The sequence below is a fragment of the Schistocerca serialis genome, chromosome 10 (assembly GCF_023864345.2).
Source record: "Schistocerca serialis cubense isolate TAMUIC-IGC-003099 chromosome 10, iqSchSeri2.2, whole genome shotgun sequence".
In the NCBI taxonomy this organism is placed as follows: domain Eukaryota; kingdom Metazoa; phylum Arthropoda; class Insecta; order Orthoptera; family Acrididae; genus Schistocerca; species Schistocerca serialis.
Window position 1 is genome coordinate 210,014,635 of NC_064647.1, and position 22,858 is coordinate 210,037,492.

The following is a 22,858-nucleotide window of genomic DNA, read 5'->3' on the forward strand; positions in this document are numbered from 1 at the left end:
ACATTTCAAAAGTGTCCTCACATTTTTGTATGGAACAGTGCTAAACCCAGACAGATGGGGTACACAAATCCTATCCCAGGGGAAAGGAGTGACAACATGAAAAACATCTACCACTAATATTGCCAAATTCTGATTAATTTGCCAACCTTTTGAAGAAGTGAGATAAGGTGAGGAAAAAGAAAATGTCTGCTTAATTCAGCAATAAAGCAATTAAAAATCAACTAATCCAAGTGTGTAATTACCTGCAAGCTTAGTTAATTCAAAAACTAATGTTACACTATTTATTAACATTTATTTATTTATTTATTTACATTTTCTTTGTGTGGAGCCATCGTAATGATGGCTTTTGCAAACTTCAGACTTAATACTATGGTTATATTTATACTTATAAAATACGCTATATTCTATAGCTGTTGCTTCTTATGTCTATTTTTTACATTTATCACATTACAACTGATATGCTAATGCCTCATGTTACAATCACTATCTTAAAATTCATTGAAAGAATATAAACATTTTTCTATTAGAAAAGATTTTAATTTTGTTTTAAAAACATTTCCCGTCACATTCTTAGAGAGTTTGGTAACTTGTTATACCAAATCAAACCACTGATATATGGACTTCTATCAGTCATTTTTAACGTTGTTCTGTTACGGAAATAGTTACACTTTGTTCTAGTGTTGTGATCGTGTACGTCACTGCCCTCGATAGCTTCTGTTGGTTGACTTATAAAAAATACAACTATTTTGAAGATGTACAGAGAATATATTGTCAGATATTCGTGCTGCACAAACACTTCAGAACGTGAATCTCTGTGTCCCATCCCATGTATAAGTCTTATTGCTCTTTTCTGTAGTAGTAGTAGTAGTATTCTTTTTAAATGTACATCAGCTGCACAGCCCCATAGTTCAATTCCATAATTGAGAAAGAGGTAAAGTGTTCCATAATATACTAATTTCAGTGCTTAGCTAGGAACTATCTTTGCGAGCTGGCTGAGGGGATATATGGCACTACTGACTTTTCCGCATACATCTCAGTACTAGTCACTATACACATTGCACACGTGCATGCACCCACACGCATACTCACACGAACATATACACATGCCAATTTGGCAGACATCATGATCATGATGATTCTCCTGCCTCTCCATAATGTTGTTGATGTGTTTTCATTTGTCTGCCTGCTTCCATTATGGAGGGGAAGATAGTCTCAGGGATACAAAAGCAGAGCATTTTGGATCAGAGATCGTTGGCATACAGTTTTCCAGCAATATGGGTTATACTCTGAAGGCAATAAGAGTAATCTGCTGAATTACAGACACATATCACTAAAGCTGATTTGCAGTAGTATTTTGGAACAGATACTGTGCTTGAACATCATGAATTACCTCAAAGGTAATGGTCTGTCGACACATAGTCAGCATGGATTCTGAAAATATCATTCTTGTGAAGCACTACATGAAATAAAGAGTGCTGTCAACAGGGCATGTCAGATTTATTCCATTATTCTAGATTTCCAGAAAGCTTTTGAACCATTCTTCACAATTGTGACCCTATGGAGAACTGCTTCAGCTTTGTGACTGGATCCATGATTTTCCCTCAGAAAGGTTACAGTACGTAGTAATCGATGGAAAATCATTGAGTAAAACACAAGTAATATCCATCATTGCTCAATGAAATGTTATAGGCCCTCTGCTGTTCGTAATCTATGTAAACGATTTAGGAGTCAATCTGAGCAGCCTTCTCAGATCAGAAGATCAAAACAATTGCAAAATAATTTAGACATGATGTCTGTATGGTGCAAAAACTGTTAACTGTTTCTGAATAAAGAAAAGTTTGAGGTCATCCACATGAGTATGAAAATAAATCTGTTATATTTTAGTAACATGAGAAATCATACAAATTTAAAGGCTGTCAATTCAGCTAAATACCTAGGAATTATAATTACAAACAACTTAAATAGAAATGATTACATAGATAATATTGTGGGGAAGGCAAACCAAAGATTGCATTTTACCAGCAGAACACTCAGAAAATAAAACAAGTCTACTAAAGAGACTGCCTACACTATACTTGTTCGTCTTCTGATAAAGTACTGCTGTGCATTGTGGGAGCCTTACCAGGTACCATCAACAGAGAACATCAAAAAAACTCAAAGAAGGGCAGCTTGTTGTGTATTACTATGAAATAGGGGAGAGAGTATCACAGATATGATAAGCGAGTTTGGATGGCATTCATTATAACAAATGCATTTCTCATTGTGGTGGAACCTTTTCACGATATTTCAACCACCAAATTTCTCCTCTGAATGTGAAAATATTTTATTGTCACCTAACTACACAGGGAGAAATGATCATCATAATAAGAAAAGAGAAATCAGAGCTTACCGGTATACATAAAGATTTAAGTGTTCATTTCTTCCATACACTTTTAGTGTATGGAACAATAGAGAAATAGAATGAAGGTGGTTTGAAGAACCCTCTGCCAGGCACTTAAGTGCAAATTACAGAGTAGTAATGTAGATATAGATGTAGATGTATATTGAAGTAAGTCAGAGATTTTTTTATTTTAAAAAAGAACTGTGCACATAAAAATAGGTGTGCCTGTAAATAGGAGTTACCATATCTGTGGATTAGCCACCACATGAATTGTCAAGAACAAATGAAGATGCCAATGTAACATGTACAGGTCACATGACATTTGTAGTACTGTGCAGTTCACTGCTTTCTAAACCTGTCGTTTTCCCAATAGCAATGAATTTTTGTTGTTAAACAGTATTTTGTCAGCTGTTCCCATACATGTATTGTAGACATATTTAGTGAGAAATATCCAGATGCCGCAGTACTTGCATAACATGTTCATGGTATGCAGGAATTCAAGGTGGTGGATAAAGAAAAAGCGTTTAGCATACTGTACATGGTATTAATCACTTGTTAACAGCCATGGAATTGCAGAACTGGATTGCATTTTCTTCACTGATGTGGTTTAGTTTCACCTTAGTTCATAACCAACTAGCCAAAATGCGGGAACTTTGCAGCCAAAACTCCTTGTATCTGTCGTTAAAGTACCTTGCACTGTCAGAAAATCAGAATGAGGTGTGCTGTATCACTGGACAGTGGGTCCTTCATCCTTTTAATCTACAGTGAACTGTGTTGTATACTAATGTTATTTCACTTCTTGAGGCAGATGGTTGTCACTGTTGGTTGCAGCAGCATTGTGCCACTTGTCACACACGTAACAAAACAATTCATTTATTATGTGAATTTTTTGATGATAAAGTCATCTGTAGAGGATTGTGTCTCATACATTAGCCCGGTTTTTTCAGTGGGGCTACCTTAAGGGTAGGATCTACAAAAACAGGCTACACTCACTGAAAGCACTAAAGATTAACTTAACAATGCAGATTAACAACACTGGTGTCAGCTTTCTCTGAAAAGTGGCTTTAAACATGGTTAAACAAGTTTGTGCTTGCAGTACTGGACAGGGCAGACCATTTTGAACTGTTACAAATAATGTATGTGAGGTAATAAAATATTACCATACACACATGCGTGCACGTGACACACACTGGACTACTTTTTGATTTGACTTGTGTAACATTTTGATTGCCCTCTGTAAGTAAACCTTTGATGTACAGTATGTATTATTTAAGAGGTGTACTTTTAACTGCCTGTTAACCTTGTTGCTTTTACTATGGAGAAGAAAGGCTATTCTTTTTACCACCTCCCTTCCATTCAGCTATATTTAATATTCTAGTTTATTAATGGCTTTATCATGAGACACATTAGTGTTGATGTCAATGTGATACACAAGTGTATCCTGTTAATGTAACCCATTGTCCTCTAACTTTCATAGATCAGGCCAGAGAGTCAAGCTTGTTCACATGTTATTTTTGGCGTCAAGGGAGGCAAACCTGCCCCAGATCGAATTTTCTTTGTGGTTTCATGATGAGGGCTGGTGACCCGTCCACTGTGGATGTGGTTTTTAGGCAGTTCTCCACATCCAAGTAGGTAAATACTGGGTTGCTACCCACAAAACACACACACACACACACACACACACACACACACAGATATGGATGGGTCGCACAGATTACTTCTTGGGTGGGGGGAGGGGGGGGGGAGGCGGCATCATGAAGGGCTTCCGGCCACCAGTTGTCACTAACATTGCTACAACCCATACAACAATACCAACTCTGTGGGGAAGCCGGGAAAGGCAAGACAAAAAGGAAGATTCTCTAACATTGCTAAAGTTGCTGCAGGTGAAGCTTTTGTTGCTTTTAGATCGACTAAAAGTAAATTAAAGCAACTAACACACTTGAATGGGAGAAAAATAGTGAAATAATAGCCTTTGTTCACCATTAACAAAAAAACATCACAGCTAACGTTCCCAGTTTCCAGTTCTATGAATGTAGCAATTTTGATGCTTTTAGTGCTGTCTTTCCTTGTAGAATTTATTGTACTATATGACAGCTCTTTTGTAGTTTAAAATACAGATGAAAAGTTAGAGGACAAGTGATAGTCAGAAGTTGCAAGGTCAGGACTGTATGGCAGGTGACCGAACTGCTCATAAGCGAATTTTTTAATAAGGTTTTGGATGACACAAGCAGAATGGGGATTTGCATTGTCTTGAAGCAACACAATGCCTGAACTGAGCATTCCAGGCCTTTTGTTTTGAGTCTCTTGCCAAAGTTTTCTCAGTGTTTCACAGTATATCTCAATGTTTCACAGTATAGTGCCACACTGGCTGTTTCACCTCTGAAAAGTAACTGAGTCAGCAGAAACATGCAATAATTGGTGTTTGGCATCTTTCTACGGAGAGGGCATAGAAAAGTTGGTTTCCCTCTGGTACAAATGTCTGGAAAATGTTGGGAACTATGTAGAAAAATAGTTCAAGGTGTTCTTTCCTGTAAAAATAAATTTTGGTTTTAAAAGAAAAAGTGTTTTTATGAGCTTTTTTTCTTGCTTTCTGGACACGCCTCAAAGATGTAGATTTAACGAACACTTCCATTCTTGTTTCTCACTCGTTACTGTTACCCGGCCGACAGAGAAGGAACGCCAGCGCCAGCTAGAGAAACAACGCAAGGAGCAGCGTAAGAAGGAGAGGGCAGAACTGTCGCGCCAGCAGCAGCAACAGCAGCAGCAGGATGCTCCGGCAGAGGCGGCCGTGATACCGGCAGAGGAGGACGCAGCTGTGGCGGCGGTGGCCCCGCAGCCCGCAGTGCAGGCGCAGGCAGGACAGCAGGCTCCACCCGTGCAGCCAGCCGCCTACAGCTCGGCCGCCCCACCCGAGTCGGAGACCGCAGCCGTGCACCACCAGGAGGAGCCGCCCGCCAGGGTCGCACACGCGCAGACCCACGATGTGAGCCACAGTGAAGCGGTGAGTGCTACGTTCTAAACCTGAAACAGCACTTTCGTCTGTCCTCGGAGCTTCGGTGGCATCACACAAATACCCATTCGTAGCCACACCCAGAATCTACACAGTCTTACTCGCGTGTGGTGCAGGAGTCAAATTAAAGTATGCATTTCTACGTAGATTATCTTGGCGAACATTTATTGATTGACTCAGATTAATTATTATACTGCTAAACCCAGTGCTATTTTATAAAAAAAAGTTTGAGGGTACTCAGACATTGGATATAATGCAGCGAAAATTACTTATAGCTGAAGCATGGGATACCACCCATATGCTTTTAGCCATGAAGTCATCAAGTCGAACTACAAAAAAAATCGTATTGGACTCTTCAGGTGACTTTACTACAGCTCAAATGAAGCAGGCAATGCCGAGAAACACCCAAACATACAAGAGAATGTGGTATCAAACACTTCAGTTTACATCACCTCAAATGAAGCATGCGATTCCCATCAACCCCTGAACAATAAAATGGTATCGTATACTTCAATTAACCTATAATATAACTCAAATGAAACAGGAGAGTCCAATCAATCATTGCTCAGGTCTACAGTTTCACTTTCATCATCCACTGATGTTGAACTTCCTGGCTTTTCACTCGCACACGAATTATTGACAGTTTTTGGTTTTCTAGATGCAGGAGAACAAGTAAAATAGTTTGTTAGTTTTCTGCTCATCGCTCACCTCCAACTTAACTTACAAGTTGCAACGAAAGACACGACACATTGTAAAACTTTGCACAACCGACAAGAATGGAACAGCAAACGCAAATGAATAAAGAACAACAAAACAAAGATGGCAATGAATCGAGAAGGATCATGGTAGTGGGATCGTAGAGACATCTATTGGTAGCTCGGCGTTTGAGCATACTCATATCCGTTTAGCACTACCATCACCCACTATTAGCGGGTGAGGGTACTACATGCTTGTCGAATTGGCTGCCAGCGATTCAGTTGTCGAGAATGGTTGCTGCAGCTTCGAAATGCTTGAAACAGTTGATGACATCACTTTTCCCACCATAAACTGCACTGGTATCATTCATATTGCAATTACTTACACGAAAAAATGAAATAAAAAAATTTACATTTGTGAAATGAATCTTTGGCACTCGTCTAAGTTCTCAACATCGCAAAAAAATTACTTTGTCGATGAAAAAGTTTAGGGGCACGCATCCCCCAGCGTTCCCCCAGAAAAACAGCACTGGCTAAACCTATACTGAACTGGTCACTAGTTGAATCAATACAGCAATTTCCTGATTATTTAGTTACACATCACACTTTTTTCTTGGCCAATTTTGGTTGAAAACATGTGGACTTGGTTGTGGGGCATCACAGAATATTCCCCCTTCAGCCCCTATAGTTTCCTGAAGCTCCAGTAGGTGGTTGTGCTAGATATAGCATTCAAAATGGCATCTGTAACTGAGGTGTGTTCCAGGCAGACAGTCCCCCCCCCTCCCCCCCCCCCACCTCCCACCCCCCTCCCACCCCCACTCCCCTCTTCAGAAAACCAGAGAATCACAGATATCCATAGGCACTTCCAGAATGTCTGCAGAGACGTGATTGTGAACAAAAGTGTGGTGAGTGTTTGGGCAAGGCATCTGTCATTATTGCAACATTGTCACGCAAACCTGCCTGATGTCCCACGTGCTGGCCAGTCGCACACCGCTGCGACTCCTGCAGTGTTGGAATGTACAGACTCTCTCATTCAAAGTGACTTACAGAACGCAAACACCTCGCTGCGCAATTGGATGTCTCTGTTGGTAGTGCTGTCACACTTGTCAACCATTGGATACGCAAAAGCGTGTGCCCACTGGGTTTTTCAGTGCCTGATAGAAGAGCATAAAGAGCAATGAGGGATCATATGTGTGAAAGGCCTGCATGTTACAAGGCTCATAGTGACAATATTTTGTTGAAATTATCACAGCTGATGAAACTTGATTTCATCACTTTCAACTGGAAGCAAAACTGCAATCCATGGAGTGTTGCCACATTACTTCTCCTCAAGAAAAAAAAAAAGTTCGAAGCTGCACTCTCAGCTGGTAAAGTATTGGCAATGGTCTTCTGTGACTCTGAAGGGGTTATTCTGTTTGATGACCTTCCTCATGGTGCAACAGTCAGCTCGTAAGCATTTTGTGCTACCCTCAGGAAACTGAAGAGTTGACTTCAGTGTGTTTGTTTCCACAAAAATGCAAATGAACTTCTCCTTCTGCATGACAACCCAAGGATTCACACAAGTCTGTCCACCTCAGAGCATCTCCCAAAGTCTCACTGGACTGTTCTTCCTCAAACACCCTAGAGCCGAGATCTCACACCTTTCGACTTCCATCTGTTTGGCCCAGTGAAGGATGCACTCTGGAGAAAGCAGTACATGGATGATGGGGAGGTTACTGATGCAGCAAGACATTGGCCCCGATATCAAGCAGTAGAGTGATACCATGCAAGCGTACAGTCCTTCCCAGTAAGATGGCTTAAGTCCATCACATTGCACAGAGATTGTATTGAAAAATAGGGTTTTGTAGCCAAAAGAGTGGGAAATAATACGGCGTATTGGAACTCTGATAAAACCAACTGCCTCTCAAAAAATTTACCCTCTGTAGATTAGTTAGCTTGTGGATTTTCTGGGCGTAGTTCAGTGATTTTTAAAATAAATAGTGATGGCTGAAGGATTTTGTTATAATCAGAATGAATATCTTCATTTAGAATATTAATTTTTGGTTGTGAAGATGCAGATGTTGAAAATGTCAATGGGTGGTTAAACAGTGATGACAGTGAATGAGGATTTGAGCAACTAAGTGATGCAGATGTAATAAACAAAGGGCGTTCAGTTGAGGAAAAACAGCAAAGATGAAGTGATCAAGGAACCCATTATCACTCATACTGAGACACGGAAATGTGTCAATCTGTTATGTATGCTGGGCAAAATTTGGTTTACGATACCATAGTTTTAACTCTACAGAAAATGAGAACCATCATAAAGGGGAAAAGAGACTAAAAAACAGGAATTGAAAGAATTGGAAGATTATTTCCCAATCTGAAAGCAAGTGATAGAAAGTATGTTGTTTTTAAGTATAATTTTGTAAATAAGTTGTCGATTTTTGGTGAGTAAGGTATGAGTAGTGCAGTGGGCTTTCAAATGTTACATGTACATGTTTTGCAGATACAGTAAATAGCAGTTCCTTGCAAAAATGTATGACGAGTGGCAATGGAAAATGTTCTAATTTTAAGTGCCATTTGAAAAAAATATATGTTCTCAGGGATGTTGTGTTTCTGGTACTCCATTGCAGGTCCCTTAGGCATGATCCAGGTACCAGACCACAGAGAAAGTCTTTCAGGCTCGCATTAGTAGATGGCACATGGACTTTGCACCAAGCTCTGTTTATTTATAATATTATTTATTGTATACAATTTACAAATATTTTTATCAATGATCATATAAGGGGTGTTCAAAAAGAAACAAGCCAGAGGTATAATTACAGGAACCGGCACCTGTATGTTAGAAGTATTGACCCTGGCTGTTGAGACACTTGTCCCACTATGACACAAGGCGGTGAATAGCTGTCTCATAAAATTCTCGGGGCACCGATGTTAACCAGTTCCGCACCTATGGCTGGCCAAAAGCCTCCAATTTGAATTTCTGTAGGAGTGTTGTGACTATATTGGCCAAATCAGACTTTGCATTGTCATGGAGCAGAATGACCCCACATGTGAGATTGCCTGGTAGTTTTGATTTGATTGCTTGGCAAAGAGTGGTCAAGGTTTGCAAGTAATTTTGGGCATTCACTGTTGTCCCGTGCTGCAGGAAGTGAACTAAAGGGGGCCATCTTGGTCAAAGAAGAACGTCAGCATAACCTTTCAGATTCACCTCCAGCTGTACGTGCAGAACTGGTTCACATCGCAGCCCCGGGAATTTTATGAGACAGCCATTCACCAACTTTTGTCCCAGTGGGACAAGGGTCTCTACAGCCAGGGTCAATACTTTTAACATACAGGTCCTGTTTTCTGTAATTATGCCTCTGGCTCATTTCATTTTGTATGCCCCTTATACTTGCAAGCTCTGTATACTCCCACTTATATTGGCATCAAAATACCCACATTTTTCTGATGAACAACAAGCAAAAAGAAAACACAGGTGGTTAACTGCATCCAGTTAACTAGGAGCCCAGGCTAATTACTTCAGACAGCTGATCTCAGCACAGTTCACGCAGTACTGCTTATGTTCAGTCTTGAATACTGCTGACTATCGAATGTCAGTTCCTTGATATTGCCAAATTTTGGTCAGCAGTTAGTCAACTCACATCATAATTTTCCCTTTAATCTTAATTAATTTGTGCGTAATTCTGCTTTAGACTGTATATTTGGACACAGCATTGATGCGGGTGTCATTTGGTGGCAGCAGGTTTTAAACTCGATGAATCATTTACTAGATTGTTACATTGAGAGATTTTCAGTTGTTAAATACTGTCAGTATTTGCCTGATTGTATTTGTATTGTACTAAGCTTTATCTGGGCAGGTTGTCAGACTGTGCACACAGCAGTGATTACTTTTTCAACACCACTCTATAACAAAAATTAATTTGAACATGGAAGTTTTAGAATGTAGGTGTATTTTATCCTCATTTTGGTTATTTGGATTTTTATGTATAGGCCACTATTTTTGTTCTGGGGTGTATGTGTACACAATTATGTGTAGTCACCAGTCTTCTGACCCACCCCAAGTTCCTCTCTTGTGCCAATTCGTTCAACTCATAGTAACACTTGTACCATATGTCCAATCTATCTTCTACAGTTTTGTATCCGCTACATGTGAGTTATTTGCTGATGTCTTAACACACCATACATCCTGTCCTTTATTCCTGTTGGTGTTTTCCTTATGTTTCTCTCTTCACTGATTCTGCAGAGAACCTGCTCATTCTTTATCTTATCAGTCCCTCTAATTTTCAAAGTTCATCTGTAACACCACATCTCAAACACTTCAATTCTCTTCTGTTCTGGCTTTTCCCACAGTCCATGTTTCACTACCATACAGTGCTGTGTTCCAAACATACATTCTCAGAAATTTTTTCCAAAGATTAAGGTCATGTTTCATACTAGTAGACTTCTCTTGTCAAGGAAAACCGTTTTTGCCTGTGCTAGCCTGTCCCCCTTACTTTGTTTGTCAGGTGCAATTTTGCTTCTGAGGTAAAAGAAATCCTGTACTACATTTATCTTGTTGTCTCCAGTTTTCATGATAAGTTTATTGCTAATATCATTTCATTTAACTTGCTCTAAATCAGTTGTGCAAACTCAGAAAACTGGGACTAATGGAAACTGTACTTTGGCAGACTTTCTCAGTACGACGTGAGGTGTACCATCGGGAGAACAAGAGCATCTACTTCACTCTGGCTTTTGCCGGCATCACACTCATGGCAGCTGTGATAGTTGGCATAGCCGTGCTGCGGAGAAGGAGCGCTCGGTCACCGCAAAACCAGGTAAGTGGCGTCTCACTTTGCATTACATGAACCTCGGATCTGATCGAGAGGAAGGCTCAGTGTAAAAACACACGTGAAATCTGCTCTTAGAATGTTTCGTTTTACACCTAGTGTCAATAGAATTAGTTTCTTGTTTCCCATTATGCAAGTAAATGTTGTGTGAACTGCAATTCTATGTTCCTCATCTTACAGAGAAACCTCAAATTAATTCACTGCAATATTATTTTCATGATTGTTAATTGGTGGTGACAGTAAAACACAGAGAATAATCAGTGTTCCCAGCAGCAACTGAGTAAGGTGAGTCTCACAATGTACCCTACTCTTGGGTTCTTCAGACAAAGACTGTTCTGAGTTGCTGCAGAGACACTGACTATCTTCTGTGTTTTGTCAGCACTGTCAGTACCTGTTCTTGACTGAATAATTTTAGGTTACGTTATTGAGCTTATAATAAGAACAAACCTACATTTTTCTGTTGATACCTTTGTGTGGGACAACATCACAAAAAGAAAATTGAAAATTTCTTCAAATATACAAGGTGCATTCCATAAGTAACGCAACCAAATTCATAAAAAATCATTTATTGAATATATTCATACAAATAATCAAAAATTTTCAAAATAGCACCCTCTTGCATTGATACACTTCTGGAGGCGGTGTTTCCATGCCTGGAAGGGATCCTGGAATGCCTTTTCTGGAATGTCCTTTAGAGCTGATGTAACATGCGCCTGGATGGTTTCAATCGTGTCCCAATGTTTTCCTTTCATGACTCCTTTTAACCGAGGAAACAAAAAAAAGTCTGCAGGAGCCAGGTCAGGACTGTAGGGAGGCTGGGGAACCAGTGGGGTCTTAGTCCTGGCCAGGAAGTTGTTATCAATGAAGGCACTGTGACTCGGTGTGTCGTCATGGTGAACTTTCCATGTGTCCTTGATGTTGCTTCGGCAGCGTGAGACCCTCCTTTTCAGTCTTTTGAGCACTTCTAAGTAGAAAGCTGAGTTCACTGTAGTCCCAGTAGGTATAAATTCATGGTAGACACTGCCTCTAACGTCAAAGAAGACAATAAGCATGGTTTTAATCCTGGACTTGCTCATGCGTGCCTTCTTGGGATGGGGCGATGATGGGTTGTGCCACTCTGAACTGTGCCTTTTTGTCTCAGGGTCATACTTAGAAATCCACGACTCATGACCAGTGATAACTGAGTTTAAAAAAATGAGGATCATTTTCACACATGTCCAACATTTCTCGGCACCAAAGCACTTGCATATGCTTGTGTTCTTCAGTCAACACTTTTGGGACGAGTTGGGCACACATCTTTCTCGTGTTCAAATCTTCAGTAAAAATGTGGAAAACGGTTGTTTTTGACATGTTTAGAGTTGGTGCTATCAATTGAAGGCTCAGCCGTCTGTCAGAGTTGAAACAACCGCGCACATGCGTCACATTTTCGTTGACTCGTGCGGTTGATGGCCGTCCTCTGCGAGGTTCATTGGTGATTTCCTCTCGGCCCTCCATGAACGACTTGTGCCATCTGAAAACTTGTGATGTGGACAAGCAATCAGTCCCAAAGGCATGCTGAAGTAATGGAAACATTTCGGTGGCAGACTTCGCAAGTTTAACGCAAAATTTGATAGTGCACTGTTGCTCTACAGAATGATCAATTGTGTAGTGTTACATAAACTTGAAATGGGGTTGACGGAAATGTACGTCCTGACTCTGGCAGCTTGCAGCCGAATGAGACAAAGAGTGCTTTGAAGCTAACACCCCCTTTCCACTTATCCCAGCCGGTTACAACACGCTGTGGTGTACTGTTGTGTCAGAAAAAAATTGGTTGCATTACTTACGGAACGCACTCTGTATAGGAGACATGCTACCCAAAGCTTTTACATGGATGTTTTTCTTCAAGATTCCGTATCTGAAACTTTATTTAAAAAGATTCAGAATATCAGATGGGGAGATGGAATAAAATTAATGTAAATGAACAGAGATCCCAAATCAAAACTGAAATTCTTTTGCCAGGGGAGTTTTTTGGTGTTTCTGAACAATTCATTAACTTCTAATTTAAAAAATGAAAGATCCTTAGTAATGCTGACCAGCAGAATAATGTTTGAGGAAAGGAACAGGAACTGTGTAACATAACCGAAGTTCTTCAAAACAAATTTTCAAGGGTACAGCCAGGGAAAAAAGTTTTTATGCTTCTAATTTTCGGGAAGTATATCTGTGCCATTTTAACGGATTTTTAATAAGTTCATGGCTTCTAAATTAGAAATCATCTTTCACTTTACAAATTCATCAAAAAGAGTATATTTGGCTGTTTTTGCTTATGCCGAAGTTTGAAGACTCCTTTTTTTTTTCTTTTTTTCATTCTGAGCATGGTTATTTTCTGTGTTCGTAGAGAGTTAGAAATCTGTCTGCAGCTGATAGCGGCAGAAACAATAACAGAAATGGTGACACATGATATGAGAAGTACTGTGTTGATTGCAATGACAGATTCTCCTACTATTTTTCCTTCTCTTCCTTTTCCACTATAGAAATCTAGTCTCCCATCAAAATTAGATTTGTGTCTTCCATAACTATCTGAATAATTTCTTTTGTCTCATTAAACACTGTTTCAGTCTCATCATCATCATCTACAGAGCTGTTAGGGATACAAATCTATTGTGGTGGTTGTTTGCATCATGTCTACCTTGGCTACGATAGTGTGTTCAGCATGTGGTTTGTAGTAGCTTACCTGCAGTCTTAGTTCTTATGCATTAGTATACTTACTCCTGCTTCAGTTTCTGTTTATAATTCAGTACTCACTCGACAGTAAGTCCTGTTTGTCATTTACTAATTCCCATTATATCTAACTTCTATTTATCAATTTCCATTTTTAAATTCTCTATCTCACCTACCTGTTAAGGAATGACACATTCCACACTCCTACCTGCAGAACGCCTGTTTTATTTCTACAGATGACAGTACCCTCCAGAGTAGTCCCTGCCTGGAGATCTGAGTGGGGGACTATTTTACATCCAAAATATTGTGCCCAGGAGGATGCTATCATCATTAAGCCATGCAGAAGATCAGTAAGCTCTTGGGAAAAATAATAACTTCAGTTTATCTTTGTATTTACAAAACCAGTGTAGGAAAGCATTGTTGGCCTATGTTACAAGGTCAGATCAGTCAGTCATTTCGACTGTTGCCACTGTAACTACTTTAAATGCTGCTGCCACTCTCCAGGAATCACATATTCATCTAGCCTCTACACATATACCCCTCCATTGTGGTAGCACCTATGCTAATGGCTGTCTGCATAGTTGAATCATTCAAGTCACTTTGGATCGGTGTGGGGTGTAAGAGTACATAGATGATGTACTATGATACCCACTGGCTATGTATGCTCTAGCCAGTGACAGTGGGCATTAATGCCTGAAACTAGCCCAGCAAAAATATTTGACTAAATAATAGAAGATCAAAAGAGAACTGTCGAAGAACTTATAGTTTGGAACTGGTGTTAGACAGTGAGATGGACTATCCCCAGTACTCTTCAACTGCCTGCTGGAGAAAGTTTTATGTGATTTAGCATCCAGTGTAGGAGAAGCTGGTTATCCTCATTGCGACTGAAGTGGAGTAGCAGAGTGCCGTCAGCAAGGCAGAGTACATCATAAAAGTCAGAGCGGCACCCAGCATGATCATTAAGAGAGAAGATGGACTCCTTCAAATACCTTGGAGCACAGATAAGCCCATATTAGTGAGGGTCTGGCCATGAACTATAGGGGCACCAGAATGGAGACAAACAAGTATTTCTATAAGAAAATTTACAGATCTAATTCCCTTTCCCTCAGTCTAAAGCTCTAAACCTACAGTGCCATAATAAGACCTTAAGTGCTGGAGGCTTCAGAATGCCTGAACATCTTCAGAAAGGGACAACACTGGAAACTAGAACTAAAGGGCAGAAAGATTTTGGGAAAAGTGATGGGGACTATCAATATTGTGTATACACAACAAGGAACCCTGCCAACATCTAGAGCATTTTACAAAGTAGTGATAAGAGGAATACTAAACTTCTACAATTGTATATAGTCACAATGTACAATTGGAGACTCACATCGAGAATCTTCAGCATTGTCTTCCAGGGGAAAGTGACTGATGTCAAGTGGGCAAGGCTAGCTGGGAAAGACGTGGAGCAGCCAGAAGTGGACCACAATGACATTCATGACATAGATCAGTACAGAATGCTCATCAGAACCTTATCAGTTGTCACAGTGCATAAAAAAGCAGGGATTTTGTGTGGGGGCAGCCATGGAAATGAATGAGAGAGTGCTGGTCTAAGAGAAACATGCTAGAATTAAGGACTGATCAAATGTGAACTTGAACATAATATAATTATTTTTTGCATATGTAACTTTTTGAATCAAACAGAGCTTTTAGATAAATTTCCCGATGGCTCTCATGCTGATGGGCTATTTTGCTGTACTCAGTCCATTTTGTTCCTCATCTTACAGGAACCTCTGGCTGTACTACCCAACAGCTTGCCTTTTGCCTGAAGAGATTCCTGTCTGCTACCTCCACTACTTCTCTCTGAAGTTTCTCAAGGTCTTTTTTAACTTGTTGGATCATTGTGTTTTCTTTAATTTTCTTTTATCTGTCATAATATTGTGTGTAAAACTCTTGGTTGGGCAGATTTGATATTTGTCCTGTTCTTTATGGGATTTTGGGCTGCATCCATCACATGTTTTTGTTTTTCCAAAAATTTTGTTCATTGTTCTTTTTCCATCCTTCAGGATGTTTACAAAATCACATTTTCTGTTGAGAATTAAAGTTTCACTCACATAGAGAAGTTCCAGTTTAATCACATTTCTGTAATTGTTAAGCTTTGTATGTGTAGATATGCTTTTTTTAACTGTAGATGATAAATGAAATCTATTTATAAATATAAAATGTGTGTGTGTGTGTGTGTGTGTTTTTTACAGGGTGTTAAAAATGCATGCCTTAAGAGCTATGAGCACTTGTTCAGACGAAGACATGTGTTCCACAGTAGTGAAGGTAAACAAGTGCCCATAGCTCTTGAGGTATGAATGTTAGAGTCTGTATTACTAGACATAGTTTCTTGTTTTGGTGTAAGGGGCGGTCCTCAAAGTCAGTAAAAGTATTTTTCAAACATCCTGTGTATGTATGTTTCATATCTCCTCCTCCTAAGCCCTTGGATCAATTTCAACCAAACTTGATAAGCGCAACATTTATTGTGTGGAAAGAAGTAGTAGAGGACTAAGAACCACTTATCTCCCATAGAGCCGGAGGTGACATCGAAGTTGCACACGGAATGTAGGGGAAGGAGGTGATGGGATACAGACAAAAGGTGGAGGCAGAGATGGACAGAGAGGAGGGGGGGGGGGCAGAGATGGTCAGAGGGAGGGAGGGAGGAGGAAGAGATGGACAAAGAGAGGAGGGAGGAAGTGAAGGATACAGAGAGGGGGAGGAGGAGATGGACACTGGGGGGGGGGGGATGAAGAGATGTTTGCAATACATGTGATGTACGCATGCCTCGGTGAAGCGGCAGGTGAAAGGCTAGTATTGTAATAATAAAAGAAAATTTATACAACCAGCTTTTATTGACACATATGTGTCAAAAAAGAGCTCCATGACAACTAAAATAACATTCGTATTATTTTGTCCAACCGTTGTATCTTCTGATTTTTTTACATACTCTTCCACTACTTTTGTAAGAAGCAGCACCAACACATACTGGCATGCCCACAGGGTTTTGTCGAGGTAGACCAGGCAGCGACCCCAGAGGAGCGGCATGTAGCCAACATGCAGATCAACGGCTACGAGAACCCCACCTACAAGTACTTCGAGGTGAAGGAGTAAGGTACGAGTGGGAGGCCGTAGTCTGCCGGCGCCACTCGTCTGGCGTTTCCTCGGTGTCACCCAGATATCCCTTGCCCTGTCCCGAATGCAGATATTTGTCTATATGGATGGTATCCTTTTTTAGTTTGTAATATGTGGCAAAGAAGTAAGATTTTAAGAAGCAGAATATACAATACCTTAACAGCAGAAGCTATATGTACAGTGTGTGTCTGCTAACCACCTCAATGTATTAACACTACTACTACTATTATATTAATAATAGCTACTGTACACTGTTAAGACAATTTGATGTAACACAGTACCGGTGTGTATAAAGCAAAATATGTAATGGTGTCTGTATATTTTTTCGTTTGTAATAATACCTACTGCTCGTCTATGTTTGTTATATTGATAATAATAATACTATGTCTAATAAAAAGGGTAAGTATTTGTAGGGAGTTGCTGTCTATATGTGTGGAAACTTTGATTGCCATCATTGACTTTCGTTACCAGTACCGCTGTAAGATAAATATTTGCACGGCTTCACTACTTGAGCAAGGCAGTGAGGCAACTGTAGGTGATCCGTGGTGCTTGCACTGTGAGCTAACAGAGTATTCACTTTGAGCACACTTCTCCATATCCACTGTATGTTTCTCCCTCTGACCATCCTGGTTTCTACTTCTAATCTTAAATGATTTGGCACGTACTATCCCGAAGACAGCAGATCGGAGGCAGTACGGGAGTGCTGTATGAACTTTGGTGTTCAGATGTCAATTACGTTCTAAAAGTTGTCATCCTCTTGACATCTAAATGAGAGCCTGAACATCCATTATAGGCTACAGTAATCTACAACTTTTTTCCTCCCCCTTTGATTTATCGTTTGAGATAGCAAACTGTTTCAGTCACATAGAGATGGCTACAATATTTGATGTCATTCCTACATAATATTATAAAGATGGGTGAGCAAATGTACAATTGTGGTGTTAGCTTTTTGAAACATGATAAAAAAAGTATAGTGTGGTGTTATTTTTGGATGTGGGTGTTTTTCTTTCTGTGCGGTGGGATTAGGAAGTACACTTAAAATAATATTAAAATAATAAGGCTCCCTCCATATATAGTATTTTACTTTTTTAATTGTATTAAAGCTAATATAAATGATTAAAAAAAACTAGATTATTACACAAGCTTTGCAAGTATAAACTAGAATACTAATAATATATGCATTTAATAATGTAACAATGTTCACTTGATGGGTAAATGTTTTATGAAGAGGTACAGTTGCATCTAGCTCCTGCATACTTAAACTTACTTGTAAATGTTTGAGGAACTTCTTTAGTCCTCAAATGTCAAATATACAGCATATTACTACACACTCCACAGAATGCCCGTATGGTTCACTCTTAGCAGTTTGCTTCTAGTACTCTGTACTACTTTCTGGACATTTACCCATCAAACTTGTTCACCTAGATGATAATAAGATGGAGAAAATTGTAAATTACAAGAATATTTTGAAAATCATTTCATCATACATATTGTTTTGATAAGTGTGGCATCTCATAATTAAATATAGTTGGCACCTCTGATTAAGAATTTTTGTTCAATCTTGTGGATCACTTTCATAGTAAAATTGAATAAAGATGTGTACCCTACAAATGTTGTGTTACAACATCTGTGACGTTATTTCCTGGGAGTAAACAGGAAATTTTAGCCCTCATTTTCCATCTTTCATGTGGGGCAATCCTGACCGTAATACCTATTGAAAATACACTTGGAATATTGAAACAGTTTTAAGTAGTTCTGATTATGTGGCCTCGAAGGATTCAACATTGCTAAGTGGCAACATGGTTATACAGTAAACTAGTTGTCATTTTCCTTTCACTACAATACCCAAATTGAAAACTTTGTGTGTTTTGTATCACTTAAAGATTCCACTGTTTGATCATTTTTGAAGCTAAAGGTTTTGTCTCATTCAGATGCTCAGTTTGAGCAATACTGTTATTTATTTTTGTTTATTTATGAGATACTGAAGAAACTTCAGAAGCAATGTTTGTTTTTAAATCCTAAGAACCTTTCTATATGTTACAGAGGTCTCTGATTTTCAACTTAAGATGAAATAGGAATAGTAGTTTTTTGTCCATGCTGTATATGGAGACTGATATGAGAAGTCATCCAGAGTGTCTCCTCTTGTTCTATTAAAAACTGACAATGAACTGCACTCACCTCATCTGTGAGGCTATAGCAGAAACTTAACTGAACTCATGGCATAGCATAAAGAGTGCAAAAACTCTTTTTACTATAAAAAAATTAAATGGATAATCATGAAATTTTGTTCAAAGTCTGGTGTGTCACTATTGCTACCATGTTTCAAATAAGGGAATTAAGAGTTGCCTATATATGGTTTTTTTCTACCCAGCGTATTACTCTCTTAATCTGAATTACTGCCCACAATACTTTAATGTTTGGTGCAGGTGGATTTAATTAGGTCCGTTTTTCCAGCTAAGCATAAGAAACCCAGAGAGACTGTTGTTGGTAATTTATATACTGATTTTTCTGATAAAAATGCAACAGTTGAATTTTTTCTCCATTAACAGGAGACCATTCGGTAACATCAGTGTCAGTTTCTAAATATTTGTGGTTAAAAGAAAAATATTGAGCACATGATTAGGGAAAGAGTAATTTTGACATACGGATTCACATTATTCAGCAGAGACCAAGAAGCCACATGTATCCAACTAAAACATTTTCTCTCTCCCCCCTTTTGTTTTCTAGAGAGCTACTTGTGGAGACCCAGTCTTGAGGTGTATTTTTCTGTACCAGAAAAGTTTTACAATGGCCACAGAAGGATCCTGTTGGCCAATGTTAGATAAATATGGAAACAAAAATCAGGAACAATATGTACAAACATTATACCTTTGCACTGGTTTCCTGGTCAATACGGATTGGGCAAAGTTAAAAAACTTTAATTCTTTTTTTTTTTTCATCAGAGGTGTCATTAATAAGTATAAGACTTTACATCTTTTCAACACCACACAAATAGAGGAAATTTCAAAAGCACAGTGCACAAAGAAGAAATACATGTTTGCCAAAAAATAAATTTAAAACTTTCAAATTTGGCATTTAAAATAAGTTTTATAAAGTTAGACTATAACTATAATTACTTTCTTCTTTCTTTCCTTGTAATATTTTGTGTATTCTGTGGCCATTGTAAATTTGATTAAGAAATAAATAAAGACGCTAAGTAATATGTGGTTTTTCCTAGCTCTTCCCCCTATACCACCTGCTCTTACATGAAAGGGAGGGAATAAAATTTCAACAGAGAGTTGAACAAATAAAATGTAAAAATTATAATCAGTAAGTATCCATGGTTGACGACTGATGTGGCTGACAGAAGCTGGTATTATCCATCATGTACCACATCTGTTAGATAATGCTAAAACAACAATGACGTCAAGAAAATTTTGTATTTTGGGTATCCACCTCTTCAGAACTGAATCATGGTGAATAAAACCACTTCAACTGTATGATAAATCATTATTTCTGATCCAACTAGTTTTGCAACATTAGAACCACGCCTTTAGGGTTACAGCTGTATGTAAACAATAGTAAAAACGAATGAAGATCTACCCAGAGGTGTATGGGAAGTATTATGTACTCACATTTATAATTTATTTCAAACATTAAGCAGTAAATGATCCAACATTCTTTGTCCCATTGTGATAAAACTGTTTAACTGTCAAGAGGTCAGTAGTGCAATTTAAAATGAAGGAGAATTTAGGGAACACAATTGTAATACAGGAAAACTAGAATAAGAATAAAGTGGTAAACCAAATGTATGTTGTAGATAAAACAAATGATATGTGTAGGTGGTGAAAGCCATGTTCTCACTCACAAGATAAAATAAATCTCAAAGCAAAACTTACATGATACAGGAAAAAGTCAAGTTTAGATAAAATGCTGCATAAAAAAATAGTCTGTCATCTAAATAAAAGGACTGGAGAAAGGAAAACATAAAATCTTGTGCAGGCATACCTAAGGCTTAAACATCGTCATGCGAATGTGAGGTCCACAGTGATTGCCTAGATGAACTGTGCTGAACCAGTGCCACTGCCAATAAAGAAAGTAGGCACTTGCATGTAAGAACATATGCAACGGAAGGCGACACGGGAATGTAATTGTAAGAGGTGACAGAAAAAGTTGGGTAGTATCTTAACAAGTAATTTTATGAAAGGATGAAAGGTAGAAGAAGCTAAAAAACAACTGTTGTTTTGTTTTATTTTTAAAAACTATGGGGCAGCCATGCATAGTGAAATACAATTATGACATAAAAGGAATTGTATAGTATTTTATCAGTAAACTTCTTTATGAATTGCAAATAGATAAATAGTGATGCATGAATCTCACAATGCTTAACAATTCTAGAGGTGACGCAAGAGAAATGTAGCGGGGTGACGTCTTCAAATTCCAACAATATTTTGACAGGTGCATTGTCATTTTCAAGGCACAGATGTAACAATACAGGACTGCACAAGGAAAGGTATGCTGAGCATATGCAGAAAGAAAGATAACGCACACGCTCTCTCTCTCTCTCTCTCTCTCTCTCTCTCTCTCTCTCTCTCTCACACACACACACACACACACACACACACACACACACACTGCAAGTGCCTGCACCACCACACAACCAAAGATGACCAATATCAGAAGTTATCACAGCGAAAATTAATAACTAATGAGGGACATAGCATTAACTCTGTCTCTCTGGCAGTGAGAGAGTAGTATTCTACATGGAATTTAGGCAAAAGTATCTATTTATAAGGTCACTTGCTAATTTAATCTCAACTGCTTCCTTAATAACACTATCCCAATAACTGGAATTGCACGCCAGAATTTCTGTGTTGTTATATTCCTTAGAATTACTGGTGCCAAGGCAGTGTTCTGCAGTAGCAGATTTTCTCAGCAGTTGTAAGCATGTGTGTTTCTTATGATCAGTACACCATTTCTTCACGGTCCTGGTGGTATGTACTTATTCCCAATGGACTGTTTTAGACACTGCCAAAAACAAAAGCATGTTTGTGTCAAGCAAGCAATATTGTTTTATGGTATAACCCAGCCAAAGACATCATTAAAGGCATTCATTTTCTTTGTCATTGTTTTCCCTGTCTGTGCTTGCTCATGCACTTGCACATGCTGACATGCATGCACTCACCGCCCCGCCCCCACCACACTCGCTCATTCTCTCTCTCTCTCTCTCTCTCTCTCTCTCTCTCTCTCTCTCTCTCTCTCTCTCACACACACACACACACACACACACACACTTCTAAATTGAAAAGTATATGAAATGTTCACAAAACAAAACCAACTAGGATCTCTTTCCTTAGAACCAGCTACAACATGCAATGGCAATCCTCAAACCACATGCTGATCGAGACACATTGTCCTAAATGAGTGAACATGTGTTCAACACACAAGTAATATCACAACGAAGCATGCCTGTGTTTGACCAACAGTCAACAAGGTCATGACACATTAATGAAGTGCAGCCAGTTAAATTTAATACTCCAAGCAACATGGCTGTTACAAACCCCATTTCATCGAACACCACCACTGAATGATCATCTGATGCACAGTAGTGCCTCCAGTCTTAATTTAGTTGCTCCAAGTTTGAGCAAAACATGAGACATCCTAGTAGTTGCTCTCAAATGACATGTAAAACTCATTTCCTTGTCAATAAACAGAACTCATATCGTACTACTGAGATACAGAATCAGATTTCAAACAGATGCCAAAATGAGCTCAAAAAACAGCTAATACAAGACACTGAACTTTCATGTGTTGGACTACCAAAATACACACAATCCGTGTGTGCCTAATCACCAGTTGCATGTCATCGTGGAACAACTCACCTGAACATGTGACACATAACAGAGCAGGAATACACGTGCCTAGCACACACTTTACAAACCCATTCTGAAAACAGTTGTCAGTGTCTGTCACAGGAAACAAACTTTACCTGTTGCTAATAGAACGTGACAGGATAGCCAGTACTCTCACATAAAAAAGGAATACCAAGTAATGTGACAGCAGAGAGCAACAATTCAAAAACACCTCCAGGTGTTTACCGTATAGGATCTAACACTGCCAATTTCATTGCACA

The 22,858-nt window shown here is 39.0% G+C and overlaps 1 protein-coding gene across 1 annotated transcript in view; it reads left to right on the forward strand.

Moving 5' to 3' along the window:
• Positions 1–19,946, forward strand: part of LOC126424700 (amyloid-beta-like protein) — a 132,391-nt gene extending 112,445 nt beyond the window's left edge. Inside the window, exons 9-11 of the mRNA XM_050087425.1 lie at positions 5,050–5,381; positions 10,735–10,881; positions 16,615–19,946. Of these exons, the coding sequence (XP_049943382.1) occupies positions 5,050–5,381; positions 10,735–10,881; positions 16,615–16,725 (590 nt within the window). The 3' untranslated portion in view covers positions 16,726–19,946. The remainder of the gene's footprint in view (positions 1–5,049; positions 5,382–10,734; positions 10,882–16,614) is intronic.
• Positions 19,947–22,858: the final 2,912 nt, after the last annotated feature.